Source organism: Anabrus simplex, chromosome 6, assembly GCF_040414725.1.
Source record: "Anabrus simplex isolate iqAnaSimp1 chromosome 6, ASM4041472v1, whole genome shotgun sequence".
NCBI lineage: Eukaryota > Metazoa > Arthropoda > Insecta > Orthoptera > Tettigoniidae > Anabrus > Anabrus simplex.
This window is the reverse complement of record NC_090270.1, coordinates 186,516,240-186,532,701: the sequence shown is the minus strand read 5'-3', so window position 1 is coordinate 186,532,701 and position 16,462 is coordinate 186,516,240. Positions and strand designations below refer to the sequence as shown.

At 39.7% G+C, this 16,462-nt stretch overlaps 1 protein-coding gene across 3 annotated transcripts in view; it reads right to left on the bottom strand.

Annotated features, from left to right (window-relative positions):
- The window catches only part of LOC136875926 (klaroid protein), a 301,369-nt gene that overhangs the window by 66,362 nt on the left and 218,545 nt on the right, over positions 1–16,462 (bottom strand). For all 3 annotated transcript variants that reach the window (XM_068228357.1, XM_068228358.1, XM_068228359.1), the window contains 2 exons: positions 8,298–8,419; positions 4,673–4,900 (listed from right to left, as the gene is read on the bottom strand). In XM_068228357.1, the coding sequence (XP_068084458.1) occupies positions 4,673–4,900; positions 8,298–8,419 (350 nt within the window). The remainder of the gene's footprint in view (positions 1–4,672; positions 4,901–8,297; positions 8,420–16,462) is intronic.

Genomic DNA, 16,462 nt, shown 5'->3' with positions numbered 1-16,462 from the left:
GAGATTCTCACCATCAACATCATCATTTTACAGTTCCAGTTTCCCGGGTACTGTTGGCGAGCCTCTTCCATTCTGTCTTATCGAGATACATTCTGTTGCTAATGACGTCCTCCAGGGTCCTTCCCCGATCTGCAACGTCCGTCTTTACAATATTAATCCAGTGGGTTCTTAGTCTTCCCACCATCAGTTTCCCTGCGACATGTCTCTCCAAGTTAACATAAGCTGTCCTTGTTGGTTCGATCCTCATTACATGCAAAAACCAGCTCAATATGGACATTCTAAGTACCAATTTTAAGTCTGTAAACTTTCAAGTTTTTGAGATATAGATATGTTCCTTTATACAATCCACCCCCCCTCCCCTCACCCTCTTAGCTATGGAATATCCAAAAATCCTCCCTTAGTGAGCACCTACACTCTAATAAAAATGTATCCCCAAAATTGAATTTCTTTATGTCCAGTAATTTTGGCTCAGCAATGATGAATCAGTCAGTCAGAACATTTTATTTTATATATATTCCATATGTGAAATATGGAATTTTTAAATATTTCAGCCTTAAGAGCTTAAATGGGTTAAACCATTAAATGTTCATTAAGAAACCCTGCATAGTTTACAAAATACAATGACACTACAAGGAGAATAATTTAAGAGTTCAGACTTCTGCTCGCATGCCGTGGGAATTCCCGAGTGAGCGCCATATGGCTTGTGTCAACACTGGCGAGATAAGAAGTGTTCACTGCCAGTGTGCAGCTGTTTACACTCTGTCCCTCAAATCACCAGAAACGATTGGACTTTTAAGGTGTGTTGTGAGGTTATCATGAGTGTTAAATACACTATAGAGCAAAGAATATTTTTGGTCGAGTGTTATTTGCACAAGAAGAAACTCAATTAAAAGGTGCCTTCGAAAATTCCGTAGACAATTTCCCGGTGCGACAGTACCATCAAAATGTTACGTGCATCAGCTCGTTTACAAGTGGCATAGTACTGGTTCCGTAATCAATAAGAAAAAGCAGCGAAGGACAACAGCTCTCACATGGGAGAGGTTAGAATATATACAGGCAAGACTTCAGGTCAGTCCACATAAGTCGCTTAGGAGAGTAGCTCAGGAAAGTGGTATTTCACCTTCAGCACGTACTGCAACAAAATTGTTACATTTACGATCTTATCAGACTCATTCAGTCCATAACATACTGCCTACAGATTTCAATGCAAGAACACAATTTTGCAATTGGCTAATGAATAGTGTCCGCGACGGTATTGTGGATCCGAACTTTCTTTTTATGAGCGACGAAGCCTGGTTTCATTTGAGTGGATATGTCAAATCACAGACAACCCGCACATTTTACAGCCGAGACCTCTGCACGATGTGAAGCTGTGTGTGTGCGGTGCACTATCAGTGCCCGAATAATTATCGGTCCGATATTTTTTGAGGACACGATTACTTCTGACTGTTATATTCACAACATTCTGAAACCATTTTTTTCTGAACTGACTGAAGAAGAGAAAAGGTACGGCTATTTCCAGCAGGATAGTGCAACAGCCCATACGGCATGTAGCTCTATGCGATAGTTACGGGAAGTGTTCGATGATCAATCATCAGTAAAGGTATCACATAATGATTCTCTTATTTGAATCTCTTGGTGAATCCTCTCGTTGTGGATCATATCTCTCCTGATTTTTTGTAGCATTGTCCAGAGGAATTTCATTCCTGCAGCTTAGAGTCTATTTTTATCACTGCCTGTGATGATACAAGTTTCAAGGCCATAGGTTGTTATGGGCAAAGTGTTTGTTTGGCTAGTATTGGAATCTGGCTGTCCCAGAGAAGGCTTCTAACTGATAGTAAAGGACTCTCTTTGTGATTTCAGCATTTGATTGGTTATCTTCAGTCAGGACCCTACCGAGGTATTGGAAGTGGTTAACTTCTTGCAATTTCTGTCCGTCTACTGTCATAACAACTGTCTTCTTAAGGCTGATTTTAAGTCCAAATTCCTTAAAATGAACATTCCAAGCATTAATCTTTCCTTGAACTTTTTCCTCATTACCTCCCCAAATCAACACGTCATCTGCAAATGACTTGAATGCACTGTTCTTGCTGTGCTGTTTCGCTCTATCATCCATCACTGTGTTAAATAGTGTAGGTGAAAAAGTGCTGCCTTGTTGCACTCCTTTACTTGTTACAAACCAGTTGGAATAGCCATTTCCTATCGTTGCACAACTCTGGCAGTGTTTGTACAACATTTTTACTTTACTGATAAGAGATACTGGAGCGTATCTCCTTCTCAAGCAATCCCAAAGTTTATAACTCAGTATGTTGTCATAGGCTTTTTCTAGGTCCAGAAAGACAGATGACATTTTTCCCTTTCTCCATGTTTTTCCATTATCATCCTAACAGCAAAAATGAAATCTGTTGTTGATCTGTTACTTTGAAACTTTTCATCTCTTCCTGAATGTCCTCCTCTCTCTATGTTATAATTTCATCATCTCTTTCCAATGCTTTAATTGGTACACAAATAGTTTTTTGTTTTAAAAATTCTGTACAGAAGTTTCTTATTTCCTTTACTGTCCTCTACCAATCTGTCAGTAAATTCAAGCCAGTTTTTCTCTTTCTCAGATATCTCTCTTTGCTCCGAGTTTTAAGTCTCTATACTTCTGTTCTAGTTCTCTCAGTTTTACGTAATCCTTATCTGCGCCTTTTACGTTCTCTTTATCTCTTTCTCGTCTTGCCGTATTGCTATCTTTTATGGCTTGCTGAACAGAATCTTTCCAACAAAAAGTTTTCTTTTCTTTTGGTATACAACTTGTTTTTCCTACAATATCAACAGCTGAGCTCACAAGAATTTTCTTTAATCGGGTTCATTCTTTTTCTCTCGCTTCTATCTCATCTGTCGGGAGCTGGTCACGGATCCTCCTTTGGTATTTTTTACTTTATCTCTTCTTCAAGTTCATCCCATTTCCACACCCTTAATTTGGGTCTTCACCTGGGCTTCACATTTTCCACTGGAATGTTTCTGAAGGTTGCCATCAGTAATCTGTGGTCACTATCCAAGCTTTCTCCTGGCAATACTTTCATATTGGTGATAAACAAACCGACATCCTTATCAGAGATAATATAATCGATTAAAAATTTCTGCTGTCGATCCTAGCTGCATCTTGTTACTTTATGGCCGAGTCTTTTCTGGGAAAAGGTGTTCTTAATTATGAGGTTATTCCAGCAGTTATTCACCTTCTTGGTTCCTGTTTCCAAAGCCATTTGGACCAATCACATCTTAGTTCATCAAATACACTTTTATAATCAATTAACAACTAATAAACTTAAGAGTGTCAGTCCCACCAAAGAGTTCCCTGCCACGCTGATAATTTTCTACGAGGGGGATCGAATATAAACGGGATTTTATTTTTTATTTAAATTCATTTATTGAAAAACACAAGGCAATTACAATTTATTTTTTCACATAGTTTCCTGCTCCGGAAATGCATTTGTCCCAGTGTATGGGCAGTTTTTGATGCCCTCATCGTAAAAGGAACAGGGTCATGTCATCGGCCAGTTGCGCACAAAGTCTTCCACACTCTCGTCATCTTCAAATCATTGCCCTTCTAGAGCTTCTTTAAGCCGTCCAAACAAATGGAAATCGCAGAGCGATAAGTCCGGGCTGTAAGGAGGATGATCAAGTGTAGTCCAGTGCATTTCCTGTAGCTTGGAGACAGAGCTGCAGTACAGGGCCGCGTATTATCGTGGAGGAGGATGACCTGTCGAATCGGTTGGTCTCGTCTTTTGCGGCAATACACAACCCTCACCTTATTTAACAGCTTGCAGTAGTAAGCAGCATTGGTTGTGTGTCGCTCATACCTGCCGATTGCTGTCAATAATGTCTTTAACCACACTATAATATTTTCGTCTGTAATGCTGGTCTGAGGACGGCGATCATGTTGCTGATTTTCCATAAGTTTTTGTCCTTCCTTGAACTTTTTATGCCAGGCAAACACGTGTCCTCGACAATGTTTGATCACCAAACTGAGCAGTCAATCTCTGGCAAATTTCTCCTGCTGTAACTCCTTCACGAGCAAGAAATTTTATAATTATGCGTTGCGCAGAGGAAGGGTGCACCTGTTGCTCCGACATCATGAGCGTTGCTGACGAAACTGCAGGAAATACCTAACAGCATGCTCTCCCCACTCCTAACGGTCCCACCTAAGCACAGCAGAAGAGCAGGACCAGTCCTACCAACTGTTGATGTCCAGGTACAAAAATCCTGTTTATATTTGATCGAGCTTCGTATGACTATTACTAGTCTGGTGCAACCCTTGAAAGGCAGACCCTCCGATGAGAATGGGCAGAACCTGCTGTGCGTTAAGTGTGGTGGAGGATAATACTGTGTGTGCGAGGTGTAATTTGCAGGAATCATCCTATCCCTATGCCAAGGGAATAAACAAATTAAGATTAAATACCTTGACTCGGTTAGGAATAGAAATCAGGGACCTTAGAACTCAAGCCCAAGGCACTGAACACTCAGTCATAGGGCCAGACACTAATGCTGATAAAATGCTTGAGTTAAGGAACCTTAAATGACAGCTGGGGTGTATTGCATGCCTTAATAGCTAACACAAGAGTAGCAAGAATACTGACAAATATTAACATTTAATGTTAGCTTCAAAACCATTTTTATTATACTCAACCTTATCATTTAATTCTTTCTCCAGGCTTGCTTTCTGGAACTGAAGAGTAGACAAAATTGCTTGCTCAGCCTCCTTTCGTTCCTGCTCTCTCTTCACAGCTTCAGACAAAACAAGATTCTGGAAGTCTTCATTGCCGACAATCTTCTGTACCAGGAGCTCCAGATTCACAGCATATTCATTACCAGGACTTTTTTCCTTACCAGGCGATACGACTATTTTCTCTGAACCCTGTTGAGTAAGAGAGAAGAGTCTCAATGTTTACTTTTTTCTTTGACATTGCATCAACGGACAGGTCTTATGGTGATGATAGGATGAGAGAGGGCTAGGATAGGAAAGGAAGCGACCCAAGACAGGTTTTCAGCTACTCTGGCTGGAGAACTCAAGGACTGGGAAAGTAGTGGCTGTGGCCTCAAATTACAACCATACCATTTGCCTGGAAAGAAAATTGGAAACACGAGAAATCATTCCTGAGCCACTGAGAATGGTGTTCACGAAAAAATACAACATACTACTCACATGATAAACTTGCTTTTCACTTCCCTGTTCTTCACACAATTATGTTGAGTTTTCCATTCAAAAAATATTATTTTTCTGAAACATCATGCAAATTCAGTAAACTCTGAATTCAACACTATGTGTGACAACAGTGTGGTATAACCTACACTTTTTGACAGAAAGGGAGGTGGAGTAAAGGCTGGCTGGTTCCAAAAACACTACTGCTTGCCTTGACAAGAATTCCTAGAAATGTAAATGCTGTAAATAGCTCAGGAATTGCATTTTCCTGCTGCTTCTGTGATATCCCAGGAATGCAGTCCTACATCCCTCAAGTTTAAGACCTTAATAGGTACTGTGCTGTGTTGTTTCTTGTAGGCAGGGACATTGAAAGGATGAAAGAATTGCTGAGCTACAACATTAGTGTAATCATCTTAGTGAAATGGCAACACACCATGTAGTAAAACATGAGCCTTAACATCCTGAGCTATGGTGGTTGGTAAACAGGCAGTCTGGGACTACAGTATGTACAGCTAACTCTACAGGAAGTTTATTCTAACCCCATATTAGCCGTCTTGAAAATGGTATTCTGTGGTTTCCCAAAATTAAGAATTTTGATAATAAATTAATACTGCATATTATTTCCGTAAATATTTTATTCCAGGCCCACAGACTACTATAGATGAAATGCTCTCTTTATTTAGAAGGAAATATCCTTTGAAAGTTTTTGTGAAAGGCAAACTCAGAAAGTATTATGACATTCTAATAAGAATGCTAACCGACTCCAAGACCAAAAATAGTGAAGATATAGGTAAAACCTATTGAGAATTCTGGATGTAATTTAACTACTGATAGGTACTATACTTCAGTAGAGCTTACAGAAACTCTGTGGACTGATTCTGACTCAACAGTTGTTAGTACCCTCAGATCCAACAGAAAACATATGCAAAGAGATGAAGTCTGTTGCAAGTTACATTTTCCACTCATCCCTCTTGGGTTTCACCGATCCGGAATTGCAGAGGGCACCTATCGCCATCGTGTCAACATTAGTTCGAGAGAAATCGAGGCTACTTCTGAAGTTATCTATACAGCACAAAGAAGCAAGCATCACTCGAGGATACCAAGAAAAGGCGGAAATCTGTACTACAACTTATGCAAGGTGGAGTAGATACAATAGACCAAATGGCAAGAAATTATTCTATGAAGAGGGGAACAAAAAGATTACCTTTTCTTTTCTGTACGATTGACATTGTTGAAATAAATGCCTATACAGTTTTCCTTATAAACTTCCAAAATTGGAGAGAAAAATGTTTAAATCTCAGCAATATTTTTCTAACTTTGGGATTGAGCTAATAAAGCCATATGATGTAAGTACGAGGGTCAACTTATATGGTATTCAGAAGTTAACTACAGTATTTTGGCAATGCAGTGCATTGTTGGAAGGAAGCTTTGGTGTAGAAGTACCGGGACCTCCATTACAGCCAGTTAATAACTTAGTATTTGAAATGAGTTTCCATTTACTTTGCAAATAAATTAATTGGTTCTTAAAATTATCATCTTTGATTCTTGATGTATTAAGGGGCACTTGAAGGAATACCTGTATTTAATTTTAAGAACATTGCTGGAATGTCTTTGGAAGAACTGGAGTAAGAAAGTACCTCATCCAAAACTGGTTCTGCTGTAGTATAATTTAAAACTTATCATAATTTATTTTTTCAAATATCTGCTTCCACGATGTATGTCAATGACTAGAATGTAACAATTACAATTTTATTTCAAGAAGTAAATTACAAGTAAAAATTACATTTTGTAAAAAGCAACAATTACATGTAAAAATCACTAAGAATGTGTTTATTACAAGTAATTTGATTACTTTTACCCAATTACTTCCCGAATCTGTGGATTTAGGATATATTATTCATACACTGGAATTAAGAAGACATGAAAGTACTATAGCTGTCTGACAAAAAGTCGCATGGATGGGCAGTAAGAGGTGCTTGGGGTAAGCATGGCTGCCACGCATGCACCTAATCTCAAGTCTCAAGGCCTGACTATAAACATCGGTTCTGCCTGCTGTGACTCTTGCAAAATTAGGTGGTGTCCTCAAGTTTCAAGTGGTAGGGCAATTGCGCTTTAGTTACACATTTATAATCAATTGATAAGTACTGCATAATGAGCAATTTAATAAAGTATATTCAGGAGCTCGGATTGTCTGTCACGACTAATGTTTGTAGCTAAGAGTGTACTATCTGTTACTCGTGCCATACCTACAAGCTGCCACGACTTCTCGTCAGACTCAGATAATAGCAAGAATGATCGTAAACATTTGTATAGAAAATATAATGGCTCAATTACAGAATAACTTTATGGACAAAGCTCTGTGTGTATGAACTAGCTTTAGTAGTAGGGTTATGTGAGAGGAATGGTTAACTAGAAGAATGACTGACTTTTGTTGAGAAGCAAATAGATACCTAGGAGATTACGGTTAGACCCAGCCTTTATTTTATAACATGTCTCTACCACTTAGAACAACAGTTAGTGGTTCCTGTAAAGGACAGAAACAGTATTGGAGAATGTCTGAGACAGATTATCACTTGGGTGACAGCGGTAAGGACCACCGCATAGGAGAAGGCAATAGTAAACCACTCCTATATAAATGACCCAAAGCCTGAAGAGCTTCCCAATGACAGAAGAGATGACGACCTAGGGAGTCAACCTGAATGAAATCCAGGGCAGGCAAAGCTCTGAAAGCTGTAGGGAAATAAGTTTGCCCACGAGAACTCCAAAATCAATCCTGAGTTACAAGATTTCTGATCAGTTCTAACTCTATGAGAGCCAAACTCCCATTACCTTTTCACCAACCAAATCCAGCATTTATTATAATTATTCACTATGCTATCTTGAGAGAGCAGTTATCTGTTTTTTAATGACACTATTAAACACATTTGCTGCATCACAGAAAATTACCAAAATAAAGTAATTATTCATAGTTCATTGTGGACAATACTTCCATTGAATGATAACAAAACTAAGTTTCTTATTACACAATAAAGTATAGTATGCATAAAGCAATAAAATATCCATATGTCCAAACACATATTAAAGATTGCTTATTTCCATTTTATTAACTCACCCAGAAGTTACTAAGTGAGAAAGGCAGCCACCAAATTTTCTTCATGTTTGAAGGTGTAATTTCCACTAACGGCATGACCGTGTCTTCATGAGGTACATTATGTGAAGCGAACCACCACCATGCTTAAAATAAATAAAAAGAAACAATCAAAACTCAATATAATATTGAAATCTTATCTACAAATAAATTATTATAATAGACAACTATTAACAATAAAAATAAATCAAATTTTCAAAGATACTCTAAACGAAAGTTAAATTCAACAAGATAGTATATTGTAAGGCTAGTGACGACTAGGCAAACGTAATACACCCTCCCTACCATTCCCCCTCGAAAATCCATACAAGAACCTTAGGTCCTATCCCAATAGTTTCCTGTTGAAATATTATAAAAAGGTCCAGCTTCTTGGCTAAATATTCAGCATATTGGCCTTCAGTTGAGAGGGCCCAGAGTTAAATTCCCGGCTGGGCCATGAATTTTAAAAGTTTTGGTTAATTTCTTCAGCTCAATGGCTGGGTAATTGCGTTTGTCTTAATATACATGTAGATTTGCATAAAACGCATCACTAGACAAACCACCACAAAAACACATGACAGCGAATACATCCCACTACTAGTGTTGATATCAGCAAGGCAACCAGCCATAAATCTGAGCTTAATCCCCATCAGTGCAAAACCCTATGTAGTTAGGAAAGGCCCAGATAAATGAAGAATAGCTGATTAAACAATTTTAGTTCACTTTACCACTGAGGCTAGATCATCTTTTATAACAAACATATGAACATGGATTGATGATGATGCTGCTTGTTTAAAGCGGCCTAACATCGTGAACATGGATTATTTTACACACACGCACGCACGCGCACACGTGTGCGATATCCTCAGTATACAGGATGTTTCTAAATTCCCATTACAAACTTAGAGGGCTTGCAGTGGGGACCAAGACTGTTAAATTTATCATAGGAACTTGTGTCCGGAAATGTACCGTCTTCCTGCTATTCCGAAAAACAAAAACAAAAAACGTTTACAGCTCCCGCATTTCCGGCGCTCTGTCCGTCTCCTACTGCTTGTTGCCTGGGTCCAATTACAGGTGGGGCTCAATGTGACTACCACCGACGTCAACACAGACCTACGTATCATGTTCTCGTACACAATCCCTGTTCCCCCAACATCCGCCGCAACCATAACCCGCGCCAGTAGGTCTTCCGTGGATTCCACAGGGGTCTCAAATCAAGTTTTCATGTGACCCCACAGACAGTAGTCTAGCTGTGTCAAGTCGGGTGAACGTGCGGGCCAAGCAATCTGGCCACTACGACCTATCCACTATTGCACAAATCTGTGGTGCAGTACTGTAAGTACTGTACGTACAGCTTACTGCTGTGTACGTAGTAAATTATTATTGCTGTACTGTAGTATGAACGAACATCACAAGCACAACAGCAGGTACAACACGTCTGTGTGGATCACACACTCAACTGAATGGCATGGAATGTCAACAAACTTGTAGGGGAATGAGACATCACGTGATCATTCGACTCTAGTCAGCGACATGTACGTGTACAATGCAGGAGATCTGAACATGCGCTATGGTGGGGTTTTTTTATGGGTAGCGGGAAGACTGTACGTTTCCAGACACAAGTTCCTATGCTAAACTTAACCGTCTTGGTCCCTACTGCAAGCCCTCGAAGTCTGTAATGGGAATATAGAAACACCTTGTATACATATCAGTCCAGAACAATAGTGTGAATGGGATATTTATTTATTTATTTATTTATTTATTTATTTATTCATTCACAAAGCACAAGATACAGCTACACTGAGCAAATTTTACTTGCACTGTCAACAGACTATTTAACAAACGTAAACTTTCATAATAAAATATAACAACCGTAACAAAATATAACAAGATCAGGTACACAGCCTACTAATAACAACTGTCCAAATCGAAAACCATAAGAATGTCCATATTCATAGCCAAGTCGTCATTGGTGAAGATGGCGGTATAATCCCTTCACATCAACTTATCTTTAAGAGGCTATTTACACACCTCTCGAATACACTTTTATTTGATGCTATATCAAGTTCTTGTCTCCTGTTAATATTGTTAAAGAGTGTTGGGAGGTGGATTAGGAAAGATCGTTGAAGTATTGAGTGCTGAGTGTGGGGAATGTGGAGAAGGTCTTTGGTTCTGGTGGAGCGGGAAGGAACACGGAGAGAGAAGAGTGAGACAAGATGTTCCGAGCGGTAATGCCCATTTAAGATCCCGTGGAGGAAACTCAGGTCAGCTACCTGTCGCCTGATGTGCAGCAGTGACATTAATTGCCATTAATACCTGCTGCGTAGACAGATTTCTGAGCTAATAACCTCTCAGTTTATAGTAGTATTCATCCTTCAATAATGCCTCTGCTGAGGACGTAGTGTTTACAGTGCACTATGTCTTCTGGTATGGGCCAGAGCAATATTGTTACTTTCATTGATCTGTCTCAGCTTTATCCGTGGCTTTGACAAAATGAAATTGACTGAGGTACGAGTGATGCTAGTAATGCCATTCCTTATGCAGCCAGTGCTGGCTATGAATGGTGTGAAAATGTTGCTCATAGAGTCAGTTGGTGCATGCATTTCAGTGGGCTTGGCAGACTGATATGTAAAAACAACTTCTGGCTCAGTGAGGAAAGCAACGGGAAACTACCTCACTCATTTCCCTAGTACGCTTCTTCAGTGATGCCCAGGCCATCTATGACAGCTGATGGCGGAGCAGTTGAGGATCCAACCAGCCTTCGGGCTGAGGACTAAACATACATACATACATACATCCTTCAATAACCGAATAATATAGAATAATATATATATATTTTTTTAACAATCTGTTTTACGTTGCACCGACACAGATAGGCCTTAAGGCGACGATGGGATAGGAAAGGCCTAGGAGTGGGAAGGAAGCGAGCGTGGCTTTAATGAAGGTATAGCCCCAGCATTTGCTTGTGTGAAAATGGGAAAACACAAAACCATATTCAGGGCTGCTGACAGTGGGATTCGATTCCACTATCTCCCAGATGCAAACTCACAGCTGCGATCCCCTAACCACACAGCCAAAATAATAAAATTACAAGTAATCATCTTACTTTGGGACATTAGACTGTACTGACTTTGTACATATCATTTCAACTGTTCTGCAGTGCCCCTGTCAATACAAAACATGAAGATGGGCCCTCATGTTCTTATAGCAGCGAGAACTCGGGGCAGTGGCAATTGCTAGCCTGTCTGACATACTCAACATTTCAAGCCTGCAGTTTTGAGCAACTGTTGATATGGTAATCACAGCCCAAGAACTTCTGATGGAATTCAACCTATCGAATTTGAACCATGGCCAGCTTGGTGAAAAGCCACTAATGTACTGTGCTATTACATACCCCAGCTGATGTTTCAACCAATGATAAAGATTAAATGACAAGTACAAAGGGTGTCCATATTTTTATAGCAATGAGAATACTGGGTTGTAGTAATAGCAACAGCTTGGCTCTCAGATTAGCATCCAACCTACTTTTACAAAGAGCACCAAAAGTTTGAGATGTCTGTATAGCTATTTTGTACCAAACGCTTCCAAGTTAGATGTAATAGCAGTTGAAGAGGCAAATTGCAGCAGAAGAGACAAAGCACACAACAACAACAGTCAGCCAGTGTAGAGTTGTTGATTCATTTTTATGGGCTTAGGACATTGTAGGTAACCACAGTTGTCACCTTCCAGCTCAGTGATATTAGGTATTTGAGGCCTACGCTTTCAAACCCCACTCCCTTATTATCCCCCTCCTGCATCCTTCATCGCATGAACATTCTTTCAGCTTTGTCTGCTCATTATGAGAGTCATCTTCGTTATCTTCCTGATAAATATCTTCAAGTGCAAGTATCAATGAATGGAAAAAAAAAGTATTTTTAGATAGACAAATAGAAGCTTGTCAAAAATTTTATTAATCACGAATATCAAACAAATGAAACAAACCCCACAGCGCTATACCCCTTCTGAGCCTTGGCCTACCAACCAACTGCTGCTCAGCTATTATCAACTATTATGGTGGGTTCGCCACACCCAAAGGCATTTTATACTTAACTGCCAAGTTTCAATGAGGATGCACTTAACCTGGAAAACAGATCCTCCACGGTGGATTTCAGTTATGTTTCCTCCACAGGTGTGACCAACAAGCACCCACCTGAAGGAGCTCTTCTGCCCAAAGCGATTGGTTCCTTTAGAAAGTTGGGGTTTTTACCACCTCATGAAAAACTGCATTGAGTCTCTTACTGTATGGTCCAACCCATAGCAGGTAGCCCTGGCCAGATACTGCTTACCTAATCTGAGATAACTATGAAGTATGAGGCAAAAATTTGAAGTCCGACATATATTTATATAGATTACAGAAGATACTTTAGAAACGTCACAATTTTAAACAATGGAGAAACATTCCTTTCAAAGAGAAATCTGATTGTATAATACTTTCTTTTTCCTTTCTTTGAGTAATTCTCTAGTGTCTGGCTTATCTGAAATATTTGCCTCCCAAACCATGCTTGTAAAATCTCTAGGCTTTTTTAAGATCCTCACAGTCCAACGCTCTGTTTGCTTTTAATGTGACTCCTCTCTTCTACTAGTTGTAGAGTCATCCTAACCACTTGTCCAACACAGTCCTTGATATTTTGCCCATAGACAGACACTGCAAAATATTGCATGGATATTCCTTTATGGCGAACCACATTGAATACAAGTGTTAGGCATTAGCTCCTAATAAGAATTATTCGTAAATTTAATATGCTAAACCTTGTTGAACCGGGCGAGTTGGCCATGCAGTTAGGAGCGTGCGGCTGTGAGCTTGCATCCGGGAGATATTGGGTTCGAATCCCACTGTTGACAGCCCTGAAGATGGTTTTCTGTGGTTTCGCACTTTCACACCAGGCAAATGCTGCGTCTGTACCTTAACTAAGGCCACGGCCGCTTCCTTCCAACTCCTAGGCCTTTCCTATCCCATCATCGCCATAAGACCCATCTGTGTCAGTGCGATGTAAAGCCACTAGCAAACCCCCGCCCCGAGTTGAACTTCGAAGCTTGAAATATTTCTCACAAAGTGTTATCCCCTGTAGGGCAGATATGAGAGTGAATGTGTTAATAGCTCTTCTACAGCACCATAGATTGCCTCCACTTCATCAGGGGCTTCTGTTGTTGGCATGCACACTTGGATGTACTTTCTTTTGCAAGGGTAATCTCTCATTTATGTGTTCCTAAGATTGTACAGTCGGAGCGATTCTTTTGCTGACAAAGAGCGCAACTCCATTCTGTTCAGTTTTTGTGTCCCTGATATGTATAGCTGGTGGTGTTCTTCCTGGAAATGATCTTAATCTTTCCAGTGTGCTTCAGATATGCCATAAATATCAATCTTATGGGAGATTTAGCTTTCCTGTATGAAGCAGACTTCTGGTATTCCACATAATAATGATGTTCTTTCTCTCCCACAGCTTAGTCGTGTCTCAAAACTGTCAGTTTCTTTCTTAGTATAAGCCCCAATTAATTTCAAATATATACTCCAGAAGAAACTGTAACAAAGGTACTAAAGAACAATGGACTGTTACTTGCACAGGATTATGATATTTCAGATGCTGTAACGAAACATTAGTCCCTAAATATCAGAGTAAACAGTACAGCCACGCACTCCAAACTGCACGGCCAACTCGCCCGGTTCAACATGGTTTAGCATATTAAATTTACTAATAATTCTTATTAGGAGCTAATGCCTAACATTTGCATTCAATGTAGTTTGCCATAAAGGAATATCTATGCAATATTTTGTAGTGTCTACCTATGGGCAAAATATCAAGGACTGCGTTGGACAAGTGGTTAGGATGACTCTACAACTAGTAGAAGAGAGGAGTCACATTAAAAGCAAACAGAGCGATTTGGACTGTGAGGATCAAATGCATCAGATCAACCAGAAGATCAAATGAGCCTGCCATCAGGATAAAAGCTACTTCCTAAGAAACATTTGTAATGAGCTTGAGCGCTATACCATACAAAACGAAATCCACGATCTCTCTAGGACTGTCAAATATCTGACCATGGAATTAAAGCCCCAAACCAAAGTAATTTTTCATGAGTGTCATGTGAAAATCATAGATACAGAGGGAATCACAAAGTATGGCGAGAGTACTGCAAGAATTTGTTCAAGGATAACCAAGGCCACCAGTGATACTGATTATGTTTGATTATTTAGTCCGTTTTATTTGAAGGCTTTACTTTAAAAAGAAAGAATTCAAAATATATTCTGTGCATCCCTAACACATGCTCACTCAGTGGATCAGTGGTAGTGTGTCTGCCTCCAGATGCAAAGATAGTGGGTTCAAACCTAGCAGAGGTAGTTGATTTTTGAAACGTGGAAAAATGTCCATTCAATACTCCATGTCGAACGATGTCAAAGTAAAAGATTTGTGGAGACATTTGCTGTTTACCCGATAAAAATTCATTAACAACTCAGCCATAAACAGTGCCCAAGAAAGATTTGATTTACTCTGCCATTTAGTAGACCTAGCATAAAACAAAGTCTAAATTGGCGAGTAAGCAGCCAGATGGTGTCAAATTAAAATGCTTGCAAACATATCATCATCCCTAATGAAATGGCATGAAACTGGAAAACATGGTCATTCCTTACATGACAAATGGAACTGCAATTTACATCTACATAACCATCACCATGCAGTCAATCTGCTTGATAAAAATTATTTTATTCTAATTATTAATTCATTTTTATGGTTACTGACTATGCAATGCTACATAATGTACTGATATCTGAGGGGGAAAAAAACTAGTAAGTTCATAAATCACTTTGATCAATCCAGATATCAAAACAATAAATCAGAACATATAAAGAAAATAGCTGATATAAGATTAAACATGCAAGAACAATGGTTCTCAAATTTTAAGCATCCACAGACACTTGCAATATCTTCACTGTAGAGCTATTCTCAAATGATGTAGCATGGGACTGGCATCTGTCTGAAAAATGTCACCCAGAGTGGATAGCTCACTGTCACAGAAGCAGTTACCGATTGACAATGTTAATGAAGCTGCAGCCCTATGTGGTAAACGCATAAAGTTGCTTGCTCATCAGTTTCTGTTAACTGTTCAACTAAGCACCATTCTTTGTTATACCTCTTGAGTAATGCTTATGTACTTGACTATTATTACAGCTGGTAATTCAATATTTCATGTACCGAGTGGTTCCACCTGTCGCTTGCAATCTTGTTTTCTGCTGCTAGAGGCTTTACGTCGCACCGAAACAGATAGGTCTTATGGCGACGAGCAATCTTGTTTTATGCAACCCAATGAGTTTACTAAAATTCTGAAATACATCAATCCCTCTCCCTAAACCGGGGTACTATAATAAGATGTGTGATTATGGGCTAGAAGGCATCAGGAATCATGAGCACTACTGTTAATTATGAACCAGTAAAACAAGCACAGATACAAAGAACACATACCTTACGACATGAGGTGCACACAAAGTCCACAGAGAGGTATGGTATAGACAGGGAACTGCCAAATTTATATCAAGCCTCGCAATAGCTCACTTAGCAGGGGCATGGTTGAAGATGTTTCAGTGGACAGTGCTCGAAGGTATGGAGGTTTGAATCCTATGCAAGTAACTTATTTTCCTTTGTGCCTGATATGTAGCAAAAATAGTTTGCACAGACTAATAGTTTATTTGGCCATGCAAAGTGCTGTTTGTATCGTGGTATATGGTATGGAGTGAGGTTGGAAGAGGCTAGGAAACAGTGACAAGATTTCAATTACCTATGTTATTTAAAGCAGCACCTGCTTGAACTGATTATCCGTGTTGGACCCAGAGCTGCGCACAATCTAAGGACCCTCTGGCATATTACATCATCCCCAGCATAACAGATTGGCATGCCTCTGTGATGAGTTGTCTAAGGTGACCACGATGGCCGGCTCCTGTGCTTACACGAGTTGTTTTACATGGCTCCATAGGAAAAAATCCAGGGGTATAAGATCAGGTGATCTGGGGGACCAAGCGACAGGTTTCCCCCTTCCTATCCATTTATCAGGATACGTTGCATGGAGATGGTTGCGGACAACCACCGCCGCACGCGGTTGAGTTACGTCATGTTGAAATC